This window comes from Neocloeon triangulifer, unplaced genomic scaffold (assembly GCF_031216515.1).
Source record: "Neocloeon triangulifer isolate White Clay Creek 2 clone unplaced genomic scaffold, ASM3121651v1 ptg000001l, whole genome shotgun sequence".
NCBI lineage: Eukaryota > Metazoa > Arthropoda > Insecta > Ephemeroptera > Baetidae > Neocloeon > Neocloeon triangulifer.
This window is the reverse complement of record NW_026775544.1, coordinates 4,592,480-4,618,463: the sequence shown is the minus strand read 5'-3', so window position 1 is coordinate 4,618,463 and position 25,984 is coordinate 4,592,480. Positions and strand designations below refer to the sequence as shown.

The window sequence follows — 25,984 nt, the reverse complement described above, 5'->3', positions numbered from 1 at the left end:
CACGAGTAGGGGCTGTGATGGTTGAGTTACAAATGCAGTTCATATGCAAATAGCGGTGAACACGAAAAACGCGTGGCTCATCCTTTAGAGAGAAGCATCCATTTTTTACACGCTACCCAGTTTAATCCAATTCAAATTCATGAAGATGCATTTGGCAATAATGAAAATTAAGGGAATGTTGTTATTAGATTTAAGAAGAAAAGTAAGAAATCCTGTTTTTTAGTCCAAAAATATAAATCTTTTCATTCAATTATCACCAAAATCTGTGTTTTTTTTATAATAATTTATATGCTATATTCTTTAAGTTTCTTGAGACCCTGCGTTTTGGTGAATAGTTTGAAATATTAATTCAAATAATAGATCACTCTCATTGCTTTTTCGTCAACATATTTTCTCTCAAGAACATATTTTTCCATTTCATCACTGATTGCTGTGGTAAAAATGTAATGCATTGAATATTTCCTACATTCTGCATTTTCTGTATAAAAGAATATTATATTGGTATAACATTTCCTTTTTTTTTGGAAATACTCTAAATCAATTGGGCTTGTCAAATTTCAAAACAAAATCAGTGCCTATCAGAATTCAATACGTCGGGATTGGATTGCAGACGTGATGAAATTTGCATTCGAATGGCTTCCGGCGAATGGCTTTGTTTACGCATCCCCCGTCGACAAATAATGCAGCTTGCGTTTAAATTTGTTTCGAAGGTACGTATGCTTGGTACACACATACGTACTCTGCGTGCATAGGGTTGATGTCAGGCTGGCTGGTGATGCATTCGTTGCCATGGCTACCAATCACATGAAAATGCTCTTTAGGCCGCTTTATTAGGGCCAAGGAATATACCTTCAAAGTATTATATATGTGCACAGAGAGCGCGCAGAGTGACTCTCTTTCTTTCTCTCTCTTGCAGGGGGAACTCGGCAAAGATTGATTTGACCGGCGACTCAATGACTGACTGACGGCGGCAAACAATCACACTTAACCGCATTGCATCGCAGGGGAACGATTTTTCTGATGGCGTGTTGCGTGCTTTTTTACTCTAGGTACAAAGTTTCTCACCAAAGACCGCAAGTCGAGCAAAAGTATGTCGTTGGAAATAAAAGGCATCAGAGGAAAATTGAGGTAGCAACGCAAAAATTTATCAATGGTTCAGCTTTGATTCAAATTTAAGAGGAAAATTAAAAGGCAAATTAACAAATTAAATCAACTTTCGAATTAGTGTTTGCTGTACTTAAATAGAGATTCACTTCACGTCTCATTTGGGTTTTGGCGACGTTTCATTCAAAAATTAATAGCATAAATTTTAATTAATATTAAAAAAATTAATTATTTCCTCCTATAACTTCAATATTTTTGATCCCTAATAACTCCAGATCTCTATTATTTACAAACATATAATCTTACGTTAAAATTTTGTGTTATTACTTCTTTAATTTTGAGGAGAAAAGATTTTATTTTTTGTAATGTTCGCAAAAGAGAGTTTAACTAAGTATTTCTGTAATTATATTCGAATTTAAATAAAAATCTGCCCTCTTTCACGAAAAATAGAGATTCCAAAATCAATGGAGTGCATGTGGAAATAAATGTGTATAAGTAAAAAGTCCATAATAATCGGTCGATATTGATAACCAAAAATATTGTTTTAGATGGAATTAGAATATTTTAGTGGGTGAAGTTCGTCAAGAAATTTCAAGGTTCGTGCAGATTTGATGTTAAAAAAGAAAAAAAAGCCAAATTCACAGCCCTTAAAATGGATATGCGTTTTGAAAGATCACAGGTGAGAGTTTCATAGAGTGGAATAAAAAATATAGTGCGAGAAATACCTGTTGCCTGAGAGCCACAACCACATTGACGCACCGGCTGCGAAACCTCGACTGGCTCGACTGACTGAGAAAAAGGTCTCGCGTCCAGATAAAAGCAATTCTCTCCTTCGATTTGCTCAATTCTCTTTGCTAGCTCGACGGGCAGACGAACGTGAAAGCCTTGGGTGTTGAGCGGGTGCTGGTATATTATCTTCCGTGCTAGAGTGAGGAAAGGGAGGCTGATACGCAGCGCGGCTGTACCGCCGCGCACAGTGGTGCGAGGGGACCGATGATTTTTCTCGCTCCTTTCCCCCAACTGCACCCAAATCAATCGCCGTTTACCCATATAAAGTGTCATTTAACTTGTAGAACGCGCTAATATTCTTAAAAGCTTGCCTTTATGGCCGCTATTTCGTTGCTTACTCGCCAAATCTCATCAGAGCCCCCTCCCCCCCCCCCCCCGAAAAGCAGAATTTCGAGAACTAGAAGAATAAAATCTGGCTCTGACATTTCAAACGCATAAGAATATTAATCAATAGCATTTTTCCAAGTTCAGAACGAATATTAAAAAAATGATAATTTGTGAATAAAATATTTAAGTAAAAAAACCAAAATTTGAAACAATAGCAATATCTAATATATCCTTTTACAATTTTTCGATAATAATTTTTAGTGTCATCTCAACAACATGAGGTAATAATAATAATATGCAGCAAATACTGGTGGAATTGAATTGAATCCATTTTTATTCTCTCGAACAAGTCATACAAGCAATGGAAAAGTCACATTGGGAGAGAATCTGAGAATCTGATTCAAAATATATCGGACTAAAAGTATCTTTTTTACTTTCTTGCGCTTTCTAGTGAAAATATGATCTATTATTATCTTTTTTACTTTCAGATTTTTAAAGATTTCTTGAGAAGATTTTCTCAACCAGGGACTTTTATTATGAAAATATGAGTCTTTTTATAAAAATAATTACTTTTTCAGCGTAACTTATAATATTTTTTCAATAAAGTAAAAATGGCAAAATTTTCTGCCATCTGATATATGGGCCCAGGCCGACAAGAATGGTTTGGTCTGACTAACAAAATCTAATGCGCCTGCAGCTGAGATAGACTTCCCGTCAAACATTCTTGCAGAGCAGGTTGCCTATAAGATTCATTTAATTGTTTTTGTCTTGTTCCCAAAAATTTTCTTGACATTTTCTCAAGAGGGTTCTTCTTTTAAATCTGCGGGAAGTATATTTTTTTCAGTGCGGGTGCAAAACGTTGTTTGGATCCATTAACAAGATTAGTTTGCAACAAAACCGCCCCTGACAATGGCACAATGAGTGTGTCCACTGGGAGGCTGGTGCTGTTTGTTCGCTGGTACGGAGCCACTCTTATTGTGCGACGAAGCTCCTCCACCGCCGCCACCAATATCCAGATTAAAAATACACTGCAAGCGAGAACATGTTGTGCTGCGGTTTGCTTTCCACCACTTCTCCATTCCCACTCTACTACATTTAGAAAAAATAGGAACTAAACGAGAAATTGAAACTTAATTAAATCAACGAAATTTGAATTTTAGCTAAAAAATAAAATAATTTGAATTTATATATTATATGTTAAGGCAAAATACTTTTTTTTAGTTAATAGATTAATTTTTTTTATAAAACGTTTGTATTATTTTTTAACTTTATTGTGGTTTTTTGCTCATTATTAAAATATTATGATATTTTGACTGGCAATTTTACTATAATACAAAACATTGCCTGGCATTGATTAAAAATTATATAAAGTGTGGCTGTGAATTCATGAATATCCAATATTAATTTAAAACTTAAATCTCTTCTCTAATCTTTGTCTTGACAATCAGAGTTAATTTCAAATCGATTATAAGTGTTATTGATCGAAAAAAAAAAAAATGAAGGTTAAATATTTTCAGATACATCAACTTGAAATTTAAAGTAGTATTCCCCTTTCTCATGCAACAGTAAAAAAAGGAGTGCAATCGTAAGATTTATTTCAGGGCAGTCGTGGTGATGGTTGAGTAACAAATGCAGTTCGTATGCAAATATCAGCGAACACGAAAAACGCGTGGCTCATCCTAGAGCGAGAAGAACCCCTTGCTTTTTTACACGACGCCCGGCGCGAGCCAATATAAATTCATGAAGACGTATTCGGCAATAATTACACTTAAGAGGGGCGCTGCAATCAGATAAGTGCGACGGGGTTAAACAATGGCCTGCCGAGGGAGAATAATCAAAGGTAATTTAAAGCGCGCTCTACTCGCAGATTGCAGCCGGCGATAAAAAGAGATTGTTTTGGATTCAGAGGATTGTGTAAGGAGTTGGAAGTGCGATGTTTTCTTCATCCGCGCTTTTCTCTTCATTTGCTAAGATTGCAAGGGGATAAGAAAAGAGCTGGAGCTCAAATAACGATGATGAGAAGAAGTGAAGAAACTATGAAAAGCTTAGTCTTCGTCACAGTTAGTAAAATTCGTAAAATTCTTGCAAGAAGAACTTGAAATTTAAGCAAAAATATTTTTAAACAAATTCCCTCTCTTTAGGCTCCAATATTAGGTAAATTTTATTTGTAAGAAAATGGTCTGCTCAAAAGTAAATCAATTTTGGAGTGTAATAATAACAATAAAAGTATTCAACCATCAAATTCCAGATTAATTTTAATTTTATTTTAATTCAATGTTTAATAAAATTAATACCAACCTGAAACGTGCATCAAAATTATTTTTGTAATGATTTGAATAAACATGTACTTGTTTTTAATTCTTTTGTGTTTTAATCTAAACAATTCAGATTGATGATAATTGATAACTAAAATAATTGAGTTAGTTACCTCAGTTCCTATAAATATCATTATTATTAAAAGTATAATTAAAAAATTTATGAGATAACTGACTTCATATCTTAGACAAAAGCATTTAATTGTAGTATTTAAAAAAAAAAAAATAAGTCAAATTCTTGTGTTTTATAAACAAGATTTTTTTGTTCTTGTTCTATATTATTTTATTGTTGTTCAATTGTTATTTAATATATTGTATAGTACGAGCATGTCTGTTTAAAGGAACTTGATGCCATATTAAAATTCAGCGGCTCGTGAAAAATCAGCGTGTTTGTATCTGTTGCACGCGCTGTCAAAGCGAGTCAGTCAAACGCGGGCAAGAAAGAGACAGTGTGTAGGGGGAGATCGGCCCGGCCAGATAAACGCGTGCATGCGACCCTGTCTATGTAGCCGTGATTACATTTCGAATTCCGAATAACATAATTTCCCCCTTAATATTTCCCGTGAAGGTGCGCCCATATTCAAAGCCTGCAATATTGTCCTGTTTACCCGCGCCCACCCCCTCTAATAGGACTTCCGGGTTTCGCTTTCAAAAGCCGGCTGTGGGGAGAGAGACTTTTAATTAAGGCCTCTTTACGCATGGAGACTTGAATTTTTAATAAAGGAGAGGCGAATCAAGAACGACTTTGAGATATCTTATATGGCTTTTGCAAACTAATTAACAGGTGTGCATTTGCAGGGCGTCGCCACCATTTAAACTCGGTGGAAACTTTAATTATCAAATTAAATGTTTGAGCTTCGAGAAGTTGTTTCTTGTTCATATATTGAATTTTAAGAACGCAGTATAATTTGAAATGTTTTATTCGTAAACAAAATGCGTTTAAAATGCAAATATTAAAGTTAATCATTCATTAGTATGTATTTGTAAGATTCTGATGATAAATTTCTTTATCCGAAATTTTAAGCCAATATATTTATCTCCTTTCCAAGTTTTTTTTCACCCTCTTCCACCCTTTCAAACCATGGAAAGTAAGAAAATTCGAGTAATTAAGATGTGCTCAATTTTCTCTGATAATTGCATTTTGAATTTCTAATATAAGGTTTTATTCTAATGCAGAAATATTTCGTTCATAGAGGAGAACTTCATACAAAATTTGTGAAAATTCTCTCTGGTCTGTGTTTGCGTGTTTATTATAATCAATTTTTAATAAATTTTATAATTATTTATGGCAATTTTTGGAGTTTCCAGTTTATCTTCGTATCCAGGGAATTATGTTCCACCGGTGATCAGTAGAAAATAACGAGCTGGGGGGTAATTACCGATAAAATACGAGCAAAGTGAAAAATCATGGGGCTTAATCACCGGCGCTGCAGCTGAGCCGGGCGAACGTGAAAAGCGTCAAAAGGCGCTCTGATTTCCCCGAGGAATATTTGCCGCGGTGGGGCGCACCTCGTGTGTATTATTGCGGTGCTGCGTCGCGCGGCTAAAGATGGATTACCCGGTGAGATTATCAAGATGTCATCTCTCTCTCTCAAGCAGAGACGAGAGCGTTTCATGTACCCACTCTCTCTTTCACCGTCTGCGAGGAGAGAGAGAGAAAAGGAAGGAGAGCAGAGATAGAGCCCCTTTGCAAATAAAACACTTTCCACTCTACCACGACGAAACCGAAACCGAAGATTGATCTTGCAGAAAAAAATGAGTGCGCGCGCCGGAGAGGAAAGTGTAGAAGTTTAAATTGATTTTGTGCAGCGATTTAAAAACAAAAACTATCAAATTTTCTAAAGAACTCTGGTTTTTGTGATTTTTGATTAAAAAAAAACTGATTTTGCTAGCTTGGATATTTTTGTAAATTCACCCGTTGATTTTGAAATTTTAGAAAAGTTCTCCTCCTAGATTGATTGACAAATCACTTTAATTACTTTATGAACTAACATAACTTAAAAATGATTTTTTTTTTATTATTCTGAAAACTGCACATTAATTTCTTCTCTGTAGAGAGCACTTTCCAGCTCCCAACTTTTAATATCATGAAATGATTAATTTGGTAGAAAATCGAAGTGGAAAGAGAGACGAGGGAGCTTTCGGTGTTTGTCGGAGGGACCTCGTTAAATCGGGCCTCGCGGGCATGACAATCGGTTGCCAGCAAATGTGAAAAGACACGCGTAACGCCACACAGGGCGCTGTTTTGTCGGCGAGCGCTCGATACAAATGATTATATACGCAGCCAGATTTGACTGAATGGCAGGGTAATGGCGCCCCAGGCCTCCCGCACTGCCGCTCATGCGATTATTTAATGCCAACAGACAGCTCTCCTTCACTTCACCGAATCAAAATCTGAACATTTATTCCACTCAAATTAATTTACACGAAATATGCAAATTTCGAGGCTAGGAATTTGAATTCATCTTTTCAACAAACAGAATGAAAGTTAAATAAAAAAAAATTCTTCCTTCCAAAATTAATCTGCAATTAAAACATCAAAATTTATTTGACAGGCAATAAAAGGAAATGTATAAATATTCATATTTGTTCAATTATTTATTTTGTTTTTGAAAAAGATGATTTAGGTTCTTGTTTTCAGTAAACTTTGTCTCCTTCAGAGGCAGAATAAGTTGTAAAATTTTATTAATCGTCTTTTTTCAGAAGTGCAGTGGAGTCATTCGAGTAAAATTTATCAATCCGAAGTATCTTTTTTCTTGGCCGCTCGAATGACACAAGAATCGCATTTCCGAAGTTCATTTTTCGTCTTTGATAACGGGGTCGTGATCAATGAGACGTCCCCTCCGTCTTTTGCTCTCGCACGGGGTCTCAGGGGACGGCGTAAGGACCTTGCTAACTGATACCCACCACCATAGTCCGGTCCAAAATGATAATCTGCGAGCCACGCGCTCTAATAAAAATTGATTGTATTTCATTGAGGGCTCATTTACGCACAGCGAAAATGCTATCAATAAAACAGAAAAAATGGAGAAGAAATATGTTTAAAATCTTAAATTTTGAATTATTTTATCCTCCATACGTTTTTATTGGATCGTGTTTTATATCGCCACATAACAATATAACTTCCTGTAACAATTTTTTTTGAGAAATTATAAATTTAATGCTGTGTTCTTTATGTGGATATCTGATAATTGTACTAATATCATTATGCCTAAACATCGGTTTGCTAGAATAGATATATGTATTAAACAATCAATCCGCTCTTCTTTGCGAGACTAAAATTATATAAAATACAATATAATTTAATTTTGAGAGGTATTTGCAACGCTAATTAATTCAAATTCGTGTTTATACAATTTATTAGTAAAATTGACTTAAATGCTAATTATTTATTAACTTTGTATTATAAATTTACATTACAGAATTAAATTGATTTGTAAATTTTATTAAATCCTTATTTATCTTAAGTTGGAGACAGGAGGAAATAAAATAAATTAATAAACCCATTTTAACCATTTATAGGAAAAAAACCTTAAATGGATTGAGGAAGTTTGAAACAATCAGAGTTGCAACTCGACCTGTTGCTAATAAAAATCGTGCCATATAACGTGAGGGGTCAGGATACAAACGACACCTCTGAGAATTGTAACAGCTGCACTCGATGCACCTGTTAACAGCCTCCCCTGGGACTATCTCGCGTCTCTCATAACGACACTCACTAGCTCGCTGTGCTTTTCAGAAAACGCGCGCCCGCCACGCCATGAATGCCAAATGCGCCGGGGCAAAAGCAGGGTCCGGCCTCATCAAAGAACGACGAAAAGCCAAAGCAGGAGGGAGGCCTTTTAGTGGTCCTGCTACGACCGCACGCTTTTCTATTCACGAGGTCTAACGAAATTAAATCAACAACCAGGTTGACGGCAAACAAAATTTTGTATACAATCTTTCCAACCATAATAGAGAACAATTTTCAACATTCAAACTTGGGTCAGAATTTGTTTTGTTGAATAGCTACATATCGCACAACAACATATTTGATTTTTGTTTGGAAGCATATACAGAAAATATAAGTAATTTTAGAAATCAATACATGGTCGGTGGAGCCTACGATATTTATGTTATAACTAATAATTTTATAAATGGTCCTACAACATTTATTTGCATTTATAGCATTTATATATAAATATACATATTTTTCAGTATATTTATGTTTTTCTTTTTCATGAATAAATAATTTTAGTAGAGTCAATAGAGAAAATATTTAAAAGAATCAATTAAAAATAAATAAATTAAAACATAAAAATATTGTCATTTAAATTTGAATTGTTAAAGAAAAAACTTTGTTTATTAAAAAAATCAAATAAACAACTAAATAAGCAAACATAAATTTTTGTTAAGCTCTTTTTTCTTTAAACTTTGATGATATTATATTTGAATTATAAAATTACAAATTAAGTTAAAAAATTAACTTATCTTTTTTATTTTTGCTTTGTAAGTAGAATGGTTGAATTTAACTATGCTGTTTCCTTACCACAAAAATCACATTTTTTTTAAAAATTATAAGTGGTGTTAAATTTCCACTGTAATCAGTTAAATGAGAACGCAAGAAACTCAAATTTTTCCTTAATTTCTATTTTTATGAAAATATAACTACGTCATCCCTCTCTATTACAAAAAGGTCAAAAGTTAACATAATGGAGTTGTAATTTTTCGCTGAATTCTGTTAAACTGAATGACGAATTTCTACAGTTCATTTCAATAAAAAATAAGGAGAAAAGGACGGTTCATTTTGAAAGAGTCTCGCAAAAGACGCGGAATTTTTCACAAAGGAAAATGTGAAATAAAAAGCCAAGATGAAAGGAAGCGCGTCGTGGAGAGGGAGCCAACAGCAGATTTGATTATATTACCAGCTCCGGGAGCTCTCGCTTGATAAAACTAACTCGATTCACAATAAAAAAGTTTTCACATAACAGCATCATCATCATTGTCGTCGTGCCCGTTTTTCCTCTCTGTCTGTGTTTTTGCGCGGCCTTACATCATAATGCAATCCATATCGGTTTCGTGCCACCCCAATGAACAACGCGATATAATTCTGCACTGCGCTGCAGTCTCGTTACCCAAAGTGCGTCGCCGGCACGCGGGGGATGAAATATTATTTAGAGGGGAGGGAAACCTACTCGCCAAAGCACTCGTTCGACCGGGGTTGATTCATGGGCATCATAATAATATACAATAATACGCATTGGATTTAATGCACTTGCGTGTACTGAGCGTAAGAAGAAAAACATAATGAAAATCTTATTAAAATCAATTCATTTGAATTTGTCAAAAATCTAAACTTTTGAAAGAAAATTCATAAAATTATATTCTTAATATTTCAACATTTCTTATTGTAGAATAAAAGAAAAAAATTATATATATGGTCTTTGAAATGGTTAATGATGGCAGGATTATAATTATAAACTTTATTGGTATTTTAAATCTTCGCACTTTATTATTTAGAACCATTCTTGCTCATTGAAAGCGAGGTCATTGATTTATAATTATAATTTTTACTAATTTGTTATTTGGGAAACGAATGCACATACTTAAACTTCAAATTTCAGACGGGATTCGTAATCGAAATAAGCAACTAATATAATTATTTTGTATAATTTACTTTAATTTAATAATAGCAGAATGCAATCTGATTTTGTTGATCAATTTACTCAGTTTACTTTGCTTTATGTGGCAATAAACTAGAGAAATTTGAGCTTTGAATTAGCTGTGGTTGTCTGGAAAATGTAATTTATTGTAGACATTTCTTTAAAACTAAATATTTTCAATTTTGTTTTTATTAATTTTGACAACAAGAATAAAATAACGAAACTAAACAATAAAATGTAATAGACTCAAAATTTTGGCAACATTTTGTCTGCAAAATACTGAGGATATTTTTAAATGAACTTAACAATTTTTTCTATCCAATTTGATAATAACATGATGCCACAGCTGACGTCCAATCCTTTAATGTAGATAGTTTATCTGTGTTAACAGCTATTCTCATTGAAGGACCATTACAAATACTTAAAAAAATAATGATTTCAAATTTTAAATCCTTGTCTCATTAAGCAAACAAATTTAAGTTTTAAAAATTTTGGATGAAATAAAAATTTAAATTTTTTTAATAAATGTTAAATATTTATAATTCTGTATACACATATTGTAAAATTTTTTGTATTTACATTTATAAATATTTTTTCTAAATCAAGGTTTAATAGATTAGGCCTTGATTGACTAATAATGAGTCATGAAACAGATCATATGCACACAATTCTTCGCCAGCGTTATTCTCATAAAATTCTCTGACAAGAACATGAATCGATTTTATTTGAACAAGTTTCACTTTGTTGAAGCATCAAAGTTTGCCGCCCACCACCGGTCTGTGATTAAATTCAAATGAGGCCCCGAATTTGAATGTAATTTCCTGGGATGATCCCCTGCTCGAGCGCCGCACCAATATTACATAGTTCAGCTTTTTGCCATTGTCAATATTTGCCTGCATTGTAAACATTAAGCGGCCTCGCTCGCTCGCTCGCTCTCTCTCCATCCATTCACTGAATCAACACAGGAGCGAAATGATGATGGTCTCCTTCGGCACAGCCTCCCTCTGGTCCTGGGGCCTGGAGCCACTGCCGCCAATATAATTGCTTTCGCAATAAAATCCTGCCTCGGGAGTTATATTGCTCTTTGCTACTCTTCTTTATTGCACTTTCGTCGGGTACAGTAGACGCAACTTCCGTAAAAAACGATTTTTTGAGGAAAAGAATGGTAAAAATGGGATATTTGGTAGCCAATAATTTTTTAATAAGGATGGAAAAGTTAGGGAATTTAATTTAATAACGGTGAACATTCATAGCATACTATAAAATTGGTACTTTTCATTAATTTTGAAAAATTATCGATTTAAAAAAAAAATTCATAATTTTTTTCATAAATTTATACAAAAATTATCACAACCATATAATATTCAAATTTAGGAATCTAAGAATGTTTAAACGGAATTAAAAAAAAAAATGAAATAATTTTCAGTCTAAAATTTCGTTGTGCTTTTTAGAGCTTATTTTCTGGAATATTATCCGTTAGATGACTAAAAATATCCGTTATCTTAAATGAATATGCAATTCTAAAAAAAATCATGAACAAATTGACAAATGAACGAAACATTGAACCTTTTTTTTGGGTGTATTTTTGAAGAAGAATAAAATTTCGGCATCTTTTGGAAGGAGGTATCATGCAAATCCACTCGTTTTCACCGCGACTACGCGTGCTGAGCGCGATCTGAAAATCCCGTCGGTCGGAAAAGTTTGTGCGGCACGAAAGTGCGCGCGGATTTTGTGACGTCATCAAAGAGGATTATATTTTTCCGAGCCAGATTTATGTGGATGAGGGTTGTTTCTGGAGACTTTGCCGCTCAAGTGGGCGCACTAAAGCGCCGACAATACACTGCTGCGTCCTCTCGGCGCGGATACAAAATGCAGTGCTCTCGCTGATAAGCCCTTTGATTGCTTACATGTCCCAGAAAATAGAGGAAGACTTAGTGCGTCATCGCACGGCAGATAAGCAGCTTTTCCTCCACGTGTGTGTATTTCTGCCAATGCTGAGGGATTTTTTCTATCAATTTGCTGAACCGCTCTTTGATTTATTGTGAAATATGACGTGGAACGGTTTTTTTTCATAGGATAGGGGAACATTGATTAAAGTTTTTTTTTGTAATTTTATGAAATATACTCATACAGCAATAAATTGAAAGATTTAAAAAATTTCATTATTTTTATATATTATTATTATTATTTTTTTTTTCGGATTAGGCAATAGTTTTGATATGAAATTCAAACTTCAACTTGAATTCATTAATTGATTTCTGGAAATTAAGAAGAGATTAAGATAAATTTTCGTAAAAAAAAATGAAAATGTTTTTTGCAAAACCCCTTTTTTGAAAACGTCTTCTTGAGTGTTGAATCCCATCCCTTTTTCCGTCAAATTTTGAAACTTCAACCACTTTTTCTTTCGTTTACGTTTAAAAAAACTTTTTTGTCAGCACATTCGGGAATAAAGTGATCGCGCGACAGCTCCACTTTAATGCAGTCGGCGGCACCTAGGCCAGAAAGGGGCGCAGCCACCAGTTGAGGCATCTCTCTCCCCTGCATATTAGCGAGGAATGCAATATGATGTGTCCCGTGCGTGCGATCACGTGGCTCGTCGTCGCCGCCGCCGATAATAAAGAATGAATTAATCGTGCCCTGCCTGCTCTCTCGGAGCATGTACCAAATTACATACACATCGCGAACACACTTTTATGTACTCGAGGAAGAGAGAGTGAGAGGATCGGGCCGAACACAATGAGCGGGCCATGAATGCAAATCTCGAATTCTGCGCGCACAGCAGCTCTTATATTGAATATTTCGACCGGATGGGAGAAATGCACGTGGGCCAAGTAAGAGCTTCCCCCTAAGGCGCGTCGGCGAAATGTCATCATTCTTCATTATCGCCGCAGATCATCTTTCACTTTGATCGTCAACGCCGAAAATGCACTCGAGTTTAATCAGCACCTCCTCCAGCCACAAAAGCTGCTTTGTCATTTGAAAGCGGTCCAGTTCAAAAGTTATTACTTATTCATTTTAGGTTTTTTTTCTTTTAAGCTGAAAAAATTTGATTTTATGCGTTTGTTTTGAATCTCCTGATAACACCAAAAAAGTTTTCAAATGTCATAATTTGCTTGCTTCTGCGAAGGGACGATAAAGCGCTTAAAATTTGTGCTCGACGTCCGTAAAGCTAATTTCTGGTAGTGCCACGATAAATCAGCGGCGGAATGAAATTTACATCGCAGAGAGCGGAGACGGAATAAAGCGTTTAATCTTTATGACCCAGCGCAATTGTTGAATCATCTGGTAATAACGAGGAGCTGCAGCGGGTTATTAATTGCATACACCACCCCCTCGCGCGCCAAAATTGAGATTAAAATTTCTCTCCCCGCACTGCATCGTCATCAGTTTTTGAATTCGAACCCCATAGCGTGTGCGTTCGGACTCGTTTCTGCATTTCAATTACAATCCTTTCAACTCGAGAGCCGGGCAATTTTTCTCCTCAAATTGAGTTACGCCGACGAGAAATGGGGCGGTTTTTTTCCAGCACGGCTTTTCGCTGCTGTCGTCGCGATGATTTGTGGGCGCAGATTTTCCCTTGCCGTCATCATTCAAACTACCTGCGTGACGACACAAAACTTTTACTTAATGGGCAAAAGCTTTTATTCTGCGCCCGGAAGAAGGGAAATTACGCGGCCGTGTGGGAAATGTCTCAATTTTGGAAATGGATCTGCAAAAGCTTGACTTCCTATCACAATAGCTCATGCATCAATCTTGCTGCTTTTTTCAAAGAAAATAATATTTTTGGAAAGACAAAAATCTTGTACTTGATTTAGAAACTAGTCACATTAAATAAACGATTGACAAAATTGTTCCAAGAGTTAAAAAATATTAACACACTGACTAATTGCTAGAATTTTTAAAAATTAAATACTAATCTAATCAATTTAATTCAGATGGGGAGGGGGCGGTGATATAAGAATCAATACTACTCCAGCCGATAATTTCCTCGGAAATTAATTGTTAAAGAGAGTAATATTCATTGGGGGATGTTCACATGCTAAGTTAGCACCAGCAAATCCCATAAGAAAGTTAGCATGGTGACTATCTCCCATTATTTTTTAACTTCACCCTTTTAAAATCTCCATTTAATTAATATTTTAAACAAATTTCATTGGTTCTAATTGAGTTGAATCTATTAATAATAAATTTTTAATAATGTATTGCAACCAGCGAATTAAGTAAAAAAGCAACAAACATTTAACATTTTTGCAAATTGCCTTTTGAATTTTGTCTTTTTAAGATAGAATTATTAAATAAAAATCACCCTCCCTTCTATCCTTTCTAAAAGTTATCGACAAATTATCTCTTCATGTGCAAAAACTAATGCGATAATTCCCGCAAGAGGACCCCTGTGTTTTAATGAATAAAATCATAATAAGCCGGCAGCGAGCGGAATAAAATTCATTATCTCTCTCGTGCTGGGCCTATTAAGCCGTGCGAAGAGACTCTTTGAAAGAGCGTTCGGCAGGCAAGCCTCTTAACGAACACATATCAGCAGTCAGTCATCGGGCTGGGGGGCGCCAAACAAAATGCTTGTGTATAATATCAGAAAGAAAGAGCTGTTCAGTTTGCAGCGCCCTGTGTTGCTTTCGCCTCGGGCTGCGTGCTCATTAGTGAGACTTGAATGCTCGTAAAGCACCCCCGCCCGTACGTGCTGCAAAACGATACCAGGCACCTCCAGTTTGGTGCGACGAGTGCGGCCAAAGTGGCTCCTTCGCCGCTCATTAGCCGGATTATGCAACCCGCTGCTCATATCTGTTCGGCAGGCGGTGGACTACTTTTGATCTTGAATTTAAAATAATTTTTCTATTTTAATAATTCATCTTTCACTCATTACTATTATCGGCAGAAAATGAGCCAGAGTTTTTCTTCTTATGAAAATTAATACTATCCATAAAAATTAACATTTAAGAATAATTTGGATGGTAAAATAAATTTGTCCTGTTAATTTACGAGCATAAAATTATTATACTCCCCTCTTTAAAAATGACTAAAATTTAAAAAGTTTTTGAATAATAAGACATGAAGTCAGCAAAATAACTCTTTTTGTTCCGTTTGAAGTGAAATATAATATTTTCATCTAGAAAGTTTTTGCCGCGATATTTCCTTCTTCCCTACATACATTTCTGTCCCTTTTCCACCGATGCAGTTTTGTCAAAGTCATGCCTTAATCCTGAGCGTTGACGTTCAGTCATGTGATCAGCACAATGGAAGGCGTAGTTACGCCTGACAAAGGGAGGATGAGCAAGAAATGATGACGCGTCAAATATGAAAAATGTAGCGTGAAAGCGTCATTGTTAGCAGCTAGCGTTTGACACCATCATCTTCTCTCTCTTTTGATCCGAGAACTCGAGCGGGGGCGAAATGGAATGAAAATTAGCGAATTTCGACAAGTGACTGCAAAAATCAATAAAACGTGAGCCTCATAATTCATATTGAATCGCGAAGAGAGAGATGGATTCTGTTTTATGTTTTGTTATCTTTTGAGACACCCCGGTCCATTAGGAAAATGGGTCAGCTTGCGGATAAGCAAACGCCCATCTAGAGCCGCAGCATGCATTTGGCACGCATATCTTGCACAAACACTCCTCTGGCAAAACTACAAGAGATGAGACCATTTTTAAAGTAGAGCAGTTGGAGGATATCCATAAAGATATATATTTTTTGGGTCATTTATCTTCTGCCTGAATAATAAGAACGTCAACAGAACACAAACACAAAGTTCAGTAAAAAAAATGAATATTTAATCATTCAAAATCGGCAATAAAAAATTCTATTGTGGAATTTTTTGGCAGATATGGCCAGCAGTATATACAATTAAGAAAGATTTTAATGAAATTAAAAATAATCCTGATTGTTAAGTTTGAACTTCTTACAAAGAAAATAAAGAGCTTTAATTTAAGCATAAATCATTTTCATTTAGTTGGTTATTAAATTTAATGATGATTAAGGTGTTTTTTCCAAATTATAATATTTTCAAGTAGTTCAGTCACTTTCCTAGATTGATTAAAATGTGACATCCCAAAGTAATTTCATCATTCTGTACAGTGTTTTTAATGAGAATGAAACTATGAAAATAATTGTTGATAAAAATTGAGCATCGCTTGCTACCGATTTAATTACTATTGTTTTATATTCAACTTTTATCACAAATCTCGTATGAAAATCGATTTAGTGACACTGTTCCGATTCATGGTCGTACTACCCCGTCATATCAGTTTTAATTCTCTGCTTGCGTCATTTACACGAAAACGTGTCCATTTTTAACTTTCACACTACATTTGCGTTGAAACAAAAAGTAAAAAACGTCATTTCCCGTCACGCGACAAATTCATCTCTGCCTTCCCTCCCCTTGGCCATAGCAAAAAGCACTCAGAGACACATTTCCAGTGCATTTGAGTTTTGTGCTGCAAACAAAGAGTGAGAGAGCGAAGGGAGCCGAAATTGATTTGTAATGCGTTTAGCGATGGGGGTAAACAGCAGGCGCACATTATATTCGGACACGAAAGTTGTCATCGAGGCCCGAATTTAATTTAGCATATCAGTGTGTGGTGATACACTTGAGGGAAGGAGGGGGATGTTCTCTGCTCTATCTCGTAATGAGGCGCGCCGAAGAGAGAATTCATTAAAGGGTTGCTCTCGTCCCGAAGGTATTGCCGCCGCCACACCTAAAGCCATCCCTTTGATATAATTGCACGTGTGCATTAGTCGGCTTCGCAGGCCATTATTTTGCGGCAAATCCTCTTAAAGCAAATATTGAAAGCCATTGATACGCACCCCCGCCCGCGGCACCCTCAAAAATTTTATCAAAGCAGCCTCCTTTTAATGGACCAGATTTATTTTGCTCAAAAGAGAGACTCACTTGCGTGGCTTTGTGACTTAAATTCAATTAAAATCTGCACTAAAAAATAAACTCTGGTTGCCTTTCAAGATTTCTAAGGATGTGACACAAATTTTCGCATTTTATAAAACACTGCAACCATTTCACAATCCCCCCTTTTTTTTGCATCCCATCCTCTTTAATCCATTCGCTGTCTCGCAGAGTTGGCACTCGTGGCAAAATAATCCGGACGCACTAAAACTATTTGCTTGCGACCAGCAGCGGAGTTGAATTCATTATTCCATCCCCTTTACTACGCTTTTTTGCCAGGAGATGCATCTAGCGCCGACTTGGCGAGACGCAGGGGTGGCTGCTGGCAAGGGGTTGCTCGGCGGCGTCTTGTCGGCGCCTCTCGCAGTCCGAAACTTGGAAACGCATCTCTCAGCTCGGCAAGAAAATATTTGGGACGCGATCGATACGCACACTTTGTGTGTCACAAAAATTATCATGCTGGGGTGGGTGGATGCGAGGGAGGGTTGTTGTTCCACGCTAAGTGCATTATCGGGTAATTAATCATTGCGTATTAGACCGGCGAGCGGCTCGCACGCACCAACTTTGAATGTGATTATTGTGATTGCAAGTAAATTGAGATTTATCTTCTGATCGCCGGACATTTGAATTTTCAAATTCGATTAAGAATTTAATATATGTATTGCTTTTTCTGTTCGTCTTTTGCATAATGGAAATTGAGAAAGTACGAAGAGCTCACAATTAGACCATAGAAGGAAATAACAAATATAATAATTAGTTTTAATATTCTTTGTTCATTATTAAAACTTATAAGTTTTGTTTTACTGAAAACTTGCATTTATATTATAAATAATTTTATTTTATTTAATTTATTTAGTATGTTAACAATTAGTTTTGAAAAGTATAAAATCAATAGACTTTTCAATTAGGAAATTGTTTAAATGTATTGACAATATTATTTTTTTTTAATAATATATATTTATAATCGTATTAAAAAGAAGGTATTATAGTTTTAATATTAAATGAAAGTGGTAAGTTAAGATATAACAGTGTTTCAAGTAATAAAAAAATTTCCTACGCAACAATATTATTGCCTACTCAACGTGTTCAAAATTTTCCTTATTTTTTGCGATTGACAACACAGTTTTGCTGGTAGTTTTGTGGGGGTATAATGGTGAGGCGTGTGTTTTATTGAGTGGCAAAAGCCCGCCGACGGGGGATTAGCGCACCAAGCGTCAACACTAATTTCGGGGTGTTTGCAGCTCTCAAGAAGGATAAAATCTAATAAAATAAAAGCCGAAGTCATGGCAACGAAACGCGTCTCGGCTCAAGCAAGCACCACTTTGCAACCCGAGAGCTAAATTACGATTGACACTCCGGCTTGCCCTCGCCGAACGCATAATAATTGCTTTCTGCTCCTTGTCGATGCTCTCCCTGCGAACCTACAAACAAACATAGAAACATTCCGGACAAGCGCCAAATTCGGTGATTCTCTTTCTGCCATTTATTTATTTACAGAGGGAAAAAGATATGCAAAATCAAAAGTGGAGCTGTGCAAATAATGTATAAAATCTTTGCCTAGGGAAATTGAACAGCGAGATGAAAAAGGAAGGCTCCATATTATTAATATTCTAACTTTTACCAAAAATTATCAACAAATTTTTTTGTTTCTTCCTAATCCTAAAATATTATCTTTTGTAAATTTGAAAGAATTTTCCACTATTTTGCTACTTAGAAATCACAAAACGAAAAAAAATTTCTCTAATATTTCCATCCATCATTTAAATTTTTGGTATCTGCCCCTAGACATAGTATTTTATATTGCAATGCAGCTCCACGTTTAAAGGCGAGAGTGTACGTTGAGGCCATGAGGCAATATTTCTCAATTTCGAATACAAACTCCCCAATTTGCTCAAATCCACTTCATAAACTTTGGCCCATTTCCCCCATTCCCTTGATCTTTGCATGTTTCAAGAAGTTTGAGGAAAACTTAAAGAGCAGAAACAAAAGGAATATCAAATTATTTTGAAATAAATACAATTTCAAATCTGTGTGCAATTTTACGCTTTTTGATTGCTGGTGGCATAGCAACAGTTAAGCATTCATGTGGTTTTTTCGCAATTGCCACTTGCGATTTCGGACCAAAGTGGGTGAATCGCCGGTTATACGTGACCTGCTCCACTGATCAGTACAAGTCTTTGCTCGGATCTGGCGGGGCGAGAGGGCGCAGCTTCTCTCATTTTCGCTCCCCTCGATAGCAGACGAGAGTTTAAAACTTCTTTAAAAGTGGGTGAAATGGAACCTCTTGAGAATGCAAAGTGCCTGCGTTTATTAAAGATGCCTCTCCGAAGGAGAGCAGCAGCGAGAAAAGCACGCACGCGAATTTTCCAGCAGTTATTTTTGATTCATAGCCCCTGTTTTAAATTAAAAAAAGGCACAAAATAAATCTCTAATTTCCGATGGAAAAGGTGGTTTGTGATTTAGAAAGAAAACGGATGATTTTATCACTTTCTAAGTTACTAAATAAAATTTAGGCAACCATAAAATTATATTTATGTCATCAATAACCCCCCCCCCCCCACCCCCTAGGACGACATTTTAGAACTAGAATTTTATTTTTGTTCTAAAAATTATGAAAATAAAAAAATATACAAGTTAACATAAAAAAATTGTTAATATTATAAAAAGAATGCGCTTTAAAGTTACAAAATATTCTAGATAGTTCAAAAAATTAAAATCGAGTAAAGTAACCAAAAAATCTAAATGTCTTTTTCTTCTGCCAATAGCAGCATAAAATAAAATTTCATTTAAAGGTAAGCGAAAAGTATTTTCTAGAAAGGCAAAATACTTCATGATCATTTCACAGAATGTTAACATAGGATGCTAATTCAAGTGAATAAGAGCTGTTAAAAAAAAAACTCTATTTAAAGTTATTATAAAACAAGTATTTAAAATTGGCTTTCAAGTCAAACACGTGTTTCAGGTTTAATTGCGAGTATAAATGGTCACATGGTACGCTAAGTACTTTGATATTATGGAAAATTAATCAATATTACTTGAAATTTTTAGCCACCTCTAGAATTTTTGCATTATTATTTTCTAATTTTCTTCTATAAAGCTTGAAAAATGCAGAGTTCATTTTCTACACTTTCTTTTATTTATCCAGACGCCACCCCCATTAATTAAGATAATTTTGCTCTTTTCATGCAAAAAGGAAAGCTGCGTGTCCCCCACGTTATAAAAAGGAGCAGAGCACTAAAAGGCTAATTTCCGGCGCCCAGACGCAACCTGCGACGTGCCTGGCAAGAGGAAAGCATCGATTGAAGAGATCACGTTTCCCCACTGACGCTCTCGAGATGTGCAGACAATGCATGAGAGGGTCCCACTGATGTGACCACTCCAGTCACTCTCTCGCGTTTTGTGCGGACGAGCGAGCCAGGTGCTTCAGCCCGCGCAGATAAACCTCGAGTGCCATTCAAACACTCAGTGAGCGACGCTTATTAAAAAAATCGATACAAAACTTTTAAAGACTTGCACCAGCGATTGAAATCAATTGTTTGTGTGTACTATTCCATATCAGATGTGTTCATTTTAATTTTAGTTAATTTTAGAATATTATCACGAAAATAATAAGGAAGTTCAGCCCAGTCAATAAACGCGATTGATATTTACTTTTATATTTTGCTACTTTTTCTTGTGCAGGTTTGTTTTCAGTTATTTATTTAATATTTAAATTTAAATTTTATAACAGTATTAATAAAAATATTGATAAAGTACTTTACTTACTAAATTATATTATAATAAATTTATTTTTGGTTTACTTTTACCCCTGTTTGCAAATCCTAGCAAAAGTATTTAAATCTGGAAATTTGGAACGCACCGAATTATTTTCAGAGCCAAAACAATAGTCAGAAACGCGTTTTCTCTATCTAACTCGGCCGCAATTAAACAGAGTGGTGGTTTTAATTCGCGTTAAAGGCGTTGATGGGGTGTGTGTGGCCGGCAGGGTGGTTGCGAGTGACGTCACGGACACATAAACCCCAAATTGCTCCACAGGGAGCGTCGCCACTTGTCCAGATGGGACTGGAATTAAATCAAAGAGCGAAATATCCCTTTGTGAAAAGAGGAGAAGGAGGCGATTGTGTGGCGCCGGTAAACAAAGGGGATGCTGCTTTTTTTCTTCCCCCGAGATGCACACACGGAGAGAAAGAGAGATCACAAGAGCAGCGAGCAGAAAAAGAAAGAAAAAGATTCCCCGGACTCGGCAATCGGCACGATTTTTCCTCGGAGAAAATCTTCGGCGCGCAATTCCTTTAATGGAATATTCGCGGAGGCGGGCACGCATTGATATGGAGATCTTTCTTTCTTTCTTTCTTCCTCTTCTCCTTTTTTCCTTCTCTCTGTTTGTCTGCCTGCCTCGCAGATTTACTCTCTCTCGGAGCAAAGCGAGTGGGGCCAGACAATCAAATAAATGATACAATCTTTATCTGGGATGGCCACTCGATCCGGCCGGCCCGCTCCGGGAAATTCAATCTTGCTATAATGGATCCACTTACTGACATCTGACTCACGGCCCGGCCTAATGATTTTCGCTGGAAATCGCGGGGGATGATCAGAAAGATTTTCCGACGGCAAACAAAGAGCTCAGTCGTATTCTGAAGACTAGTGAAATTAAAATATTTTGGCCGTTAAATTCCTTTAAGTTAGTAGACTTTTAGGGGTTCAACTTTTAGCCCCTAAATCAATTCTAATTTTGATTATAATGCCAAAATCTGCAACAAAAGTGACGTCCAGCCTGATTTGATTATTTGATATTTTTATACGTTAAGAATCAATGCTGAATTAAAAAACTAGGACTGTGCTCTTAAAATAAGTTTTTCTTACGTTTAAAATGGCCTAATTTCCACCAGAAATATGAATTTTGCCAATGAATATGTAATCGAATACAAAAGACAAAATTCCTGGTTTTATTTTTCATTTTTTTTTTTTTTAGATTTCGTCAAAACATTTCAAATTCACCATATTTGCATTTAGAGAATAATGATTTTTTTCTTTCAGTCTCTTGATTATTTCTTTTCTCTCCCTCTAGCAATAAGGAAAGCAGTTGACGACTTCCCAAAAATTGCAGTATTTAAGTAATAAAATCTCTGGTGCCATAAACTTTTGTGATCCGCTGATGAGATGGCGCAAAATTAAGCAGATGCGTTCGAGGGGAGCAGAAAAATGATGCACCCCGCTTTCCTTCTTTATTTCTCTCTGTATCTGGAGCCGTGATAGATATTTGGATAGAGATTGCAGCCAGCCAGCCTGCAAGGCACCCCAAAGCCGTTTTCTGATGGGCCGCGGCGGCCACGCACCGCAGAGCGTGGAAATTGCAAGTCCAGCTTTATTCGGCGTTATCAGCGCGAGGCAGTCAACAGTAAAAGCCGAGGAGAACGAGAGAGCGGACCGAAGATTTATGTCCCGAGACCGACTGCCTTCATACAAGAAAAAATAAAAATATAATGCTGAGCTCTCAGACCCTGGGGAGCCGCAATGACGAGCAACATTTCTCTAATCCCAACAATTTGTTTCATTGAATTTCTAACTTTCCAACAACGTTTATCATCTTCATGGACGTCTTATTAAAAATTAAAATTTATGTCAGAACTTTAAAATTTCTGAGATGTTTGACTACAGCCAAAATTCAACGATTTTAAGAAAATACTAGTAAATTTTATTTGTTTGTCATACAGTGATATTCAATTGGCAAGATTGAGAAAAAATTGATTTTCAATTATTGACTGAGGTATTAGGCAGCATAATTGTTACATTTTAATACACATTATTTGATCAAATAATTTTTAACTTTTATGCATTATGACACCGCATATATATAAATAACTTAGTTTATTAATAAACTTATTAATATTATTTTATTTTCCTCAATATTGATCTACTTTATATCAAAAGTCTCTGCACAACAGTCACTACACCATTTGTTAATGCTGTCATGGAATAATTCAAATTGTTTTTTGGAAATAATTTACAATTAGATAATAAAGTGCAAAGGCAAAGCATAATTATAGTAAAACATTAACTTTAAAAATAAATAAAATGTTGGTTTATAATTAATTTTTTAAATTGCTGGAATTATAACAAACATAAAATAGCAATAAAATTAAACAATGGATTATATTAAATTTAAATTTACTTATTTACTAATAATTTTCAATTTAAGGGAGAGCGTTTTCTTTATGGATTAACGTTGATGTGTGGTCGGGGTCTTTCTAAAATAAAGCGAGCATCCGTCATTAAATTCAGTGGCTCGAGCGCGGGCTTAGACGGCATTAATGGAATTGTGTGTCGTCACCGTCCGTGTTTGTACAGTAAATATTGCTAATGGACAAATTTCCCAGCTTGCTTTGTCGCGTGACGCTGCATTGATTGGGGTAATGGACGTGTTGCAGGCCCCACACGAATAAATGTACATATCACTCGCAAAGCAAAATCAGACAATCAGAGTCCCGCCGCGAGACTCTGTCCCCTTGTTTTCATACACGTTCAAAGCAATCAAGCTAAAAACGGCTTTGTACGTTTAATCCACACGCATAAATTATCGTTTCCAAAAATAATACCGAATTATTTCGCAGAAACAGTGTTTGGAGTTAAATCTGCACTTACAAGTGCGACGCATTTTAAATTTGTACTCAATTTTATTGCTATAAATTAATCATGATTTTATATTCAAATTCCATATTATCTATATCATATATGATGATGATCATGGCAGAAATCGTTGTTTTTAAGTTATTTAACTAATATTTACTAAAATTTTCACATTATTTTACAAGAATAACTTATGTAATGTATCCTGTTTCTCAGCTTGATTTTAACTAGATTGTTGAAAAAAAAGGACAAAATAGTATTACTTTATTACTCTACGTTTAATAAATATTCAATGAAATTATATATGAATGACAAATCATGAAAATATTTTTAAAATTGGATTAAATTAATTAAAAAAACATCAACCTTAGGTTTTAGAGTGATTTTGACAGAGAAATAACTGTGACTGAGAAACAAATTTTGTCTCCAATCGTATTAGAAAAAAAATCAGTCATAAATTGTATATAAACTCATTTACAGGACAGTTTGTTGAGTCAATAACAAATTTTTTAAATTTTCTTCACAAATTTTGCGTTGCGTCACAAAAAAAAAATTAAATCCACCTAATGAATTTCTCCAAACCGATCGAGAAGGTTTTTCCCTCAAGATTGAGTCAAACTGTTGTTAAAAAATGCTGCAACCTGCGCAACAGACGTGACAAGATAATTGCCTAAATCACATTTAATTTCTTAAGAGGAAATTAAATTAATGCAATTCCTCAAACGGCGAGTTGCACCCAGCACCATAATTACGACTGCTTTTTATCTATACGGTAAATATGTTTTCATAACTTGACACCTTCAAATGGTGAGCAAGTTCTTGCAGAAACTATTCAAAATGTTATTTTCTTTGTAAGACAAGCTCTTTTTTTTAAATTCAGAAAATTTTCTGAATAACTTACATAAGTATGATCTTAAATTTTAAAAAGATTAAATCTAAAAATAGGGGTTGTACTCACGGTTTGAACAGGGCGGACGCCTTGTCACGGAGCATGCCGAGGGCTGGTGGAAATCCAGGCATGGTGGTGCTTTTTTCTTTACGGCTCCGACGCTCAGATGGAAAACAAAAACTGGTGCCTCAAAGGGCCAACAAACAACAACACTAGATAGATTTTGAGAACAACAGTTAATTTAAAGTTCTATGTGGGCGACGGCCCGACCCGCGGGGGTTCCTTGGCTGAAGAGGAACACGCGCTGCTCCCCCGTTCATCCACATCCCAGCATCCTGCAACACAAAAGAAATCGGAGTTTCAATTTGAAATTCGTGAAATTTCTCGAAAGATTTAAAAAAAGCAGATATGAGCTAAGGTTGACTGGATGAAAATTTGGGAGGAAAATGGAAAGATCTCGTGTTTGAAATTTGAATGAAATTTAAATATGGTACATACGGTAAAGTGTTGAATTTGTGCATTTTTAATGTAAATTATATAAGCCAAAATTTCACAAAACGCATAGTTTTTTCGCAATTTTATCAAATATAAGCAAGTTTAAAATTTTCAAACTTATAGAAACAAATTTTAATTGAGAATTTCAACATCTTTTAAAAAAGGAATTGAACAATACGGTACAACCAGTAATAATTGTAATTTTGCAATATTATCCATATTAAAAGTTAAAATTTAAAAGATATGACCAAAATTCCAAATTGAAATTCGCTTTTGATATTATTTTGATGTTAAATTTGTTAAAAAAATAAATATAATTTTTTAAATTATCTATGAAACCAATACATATCTATAATAATTAACAATATGCTCTGTACCATAATTACAGTTGATTGAACGAGCTATCAAGATATTAATTTTTGTCTACTTTCAATTGAGTATTTGCTTCAAATTTTTCCAATTTTAATCATTGAAAACATTCTAGACACTTTTATAAGACAAATCGGATCAATTGGGATGAAAATTAAGCAATAATGTGACCTAATTAAGTGCGAAAAGTGGAAAAACGCGGGCGGTACGTACCTGAGATGCAGAGGCAGTGTGTCCTCCGCGGCTGGGGAGGCGAGAGAGCGGCGCCGAGAGGCGGCTCCGCGGCCGCGAGTGCGCCCACACGGCGCCAAATCCATTGGCTGCTCAGCTGACGCGAGCCCATTGGCTGCCGAGCGCCTATCGCGACCCGGTGCGGGGTAGTCACCCTGTGACGTCACCCCTATTGACGGCCCTTATTAAGGGATTACACGCCAGCGCTTTTTGCTTCAATTGAAACTCATCGGCGCCGCCGTAGCAGTTTGCTTTGCAAAAATAATTTCACCAAACCGGCCTG

The 25,984-nt window shown here is 35.6% G+C and overlaps 1 protein-coding gene across 1 annotated transcript in view; it reads right to left on the bottom strand.

The window, feature by feature from the left end:
* LOC132198633 (vesicular glutamate transporter 1) overlaps positions 1–25,725 on the bottom strand; it is a 40,322-nt gene extending 14,597 nt beyond the window's left edge. Inside the window, exons 1-2 of the mRNA XM_059622785.1 lie at positions 25,684–25,725; positions 24,676–24,941 (exon numbers count right to left, since the gene is read on the bottom strand). Of these exons, the coding sequence (XP_059478768.1) occupies positions 24,676–24,737 (62 nt within the window). The 5' untranslated portion in view covers positions 24,738–24,941; positions 25,684–25,725. The remainder of the gene's footprint in view (positions 1–24,675; positions 24,942–25,683) is intronic.
* Positions 25,726–25,984: the final 259 nt, after the last annotated feature.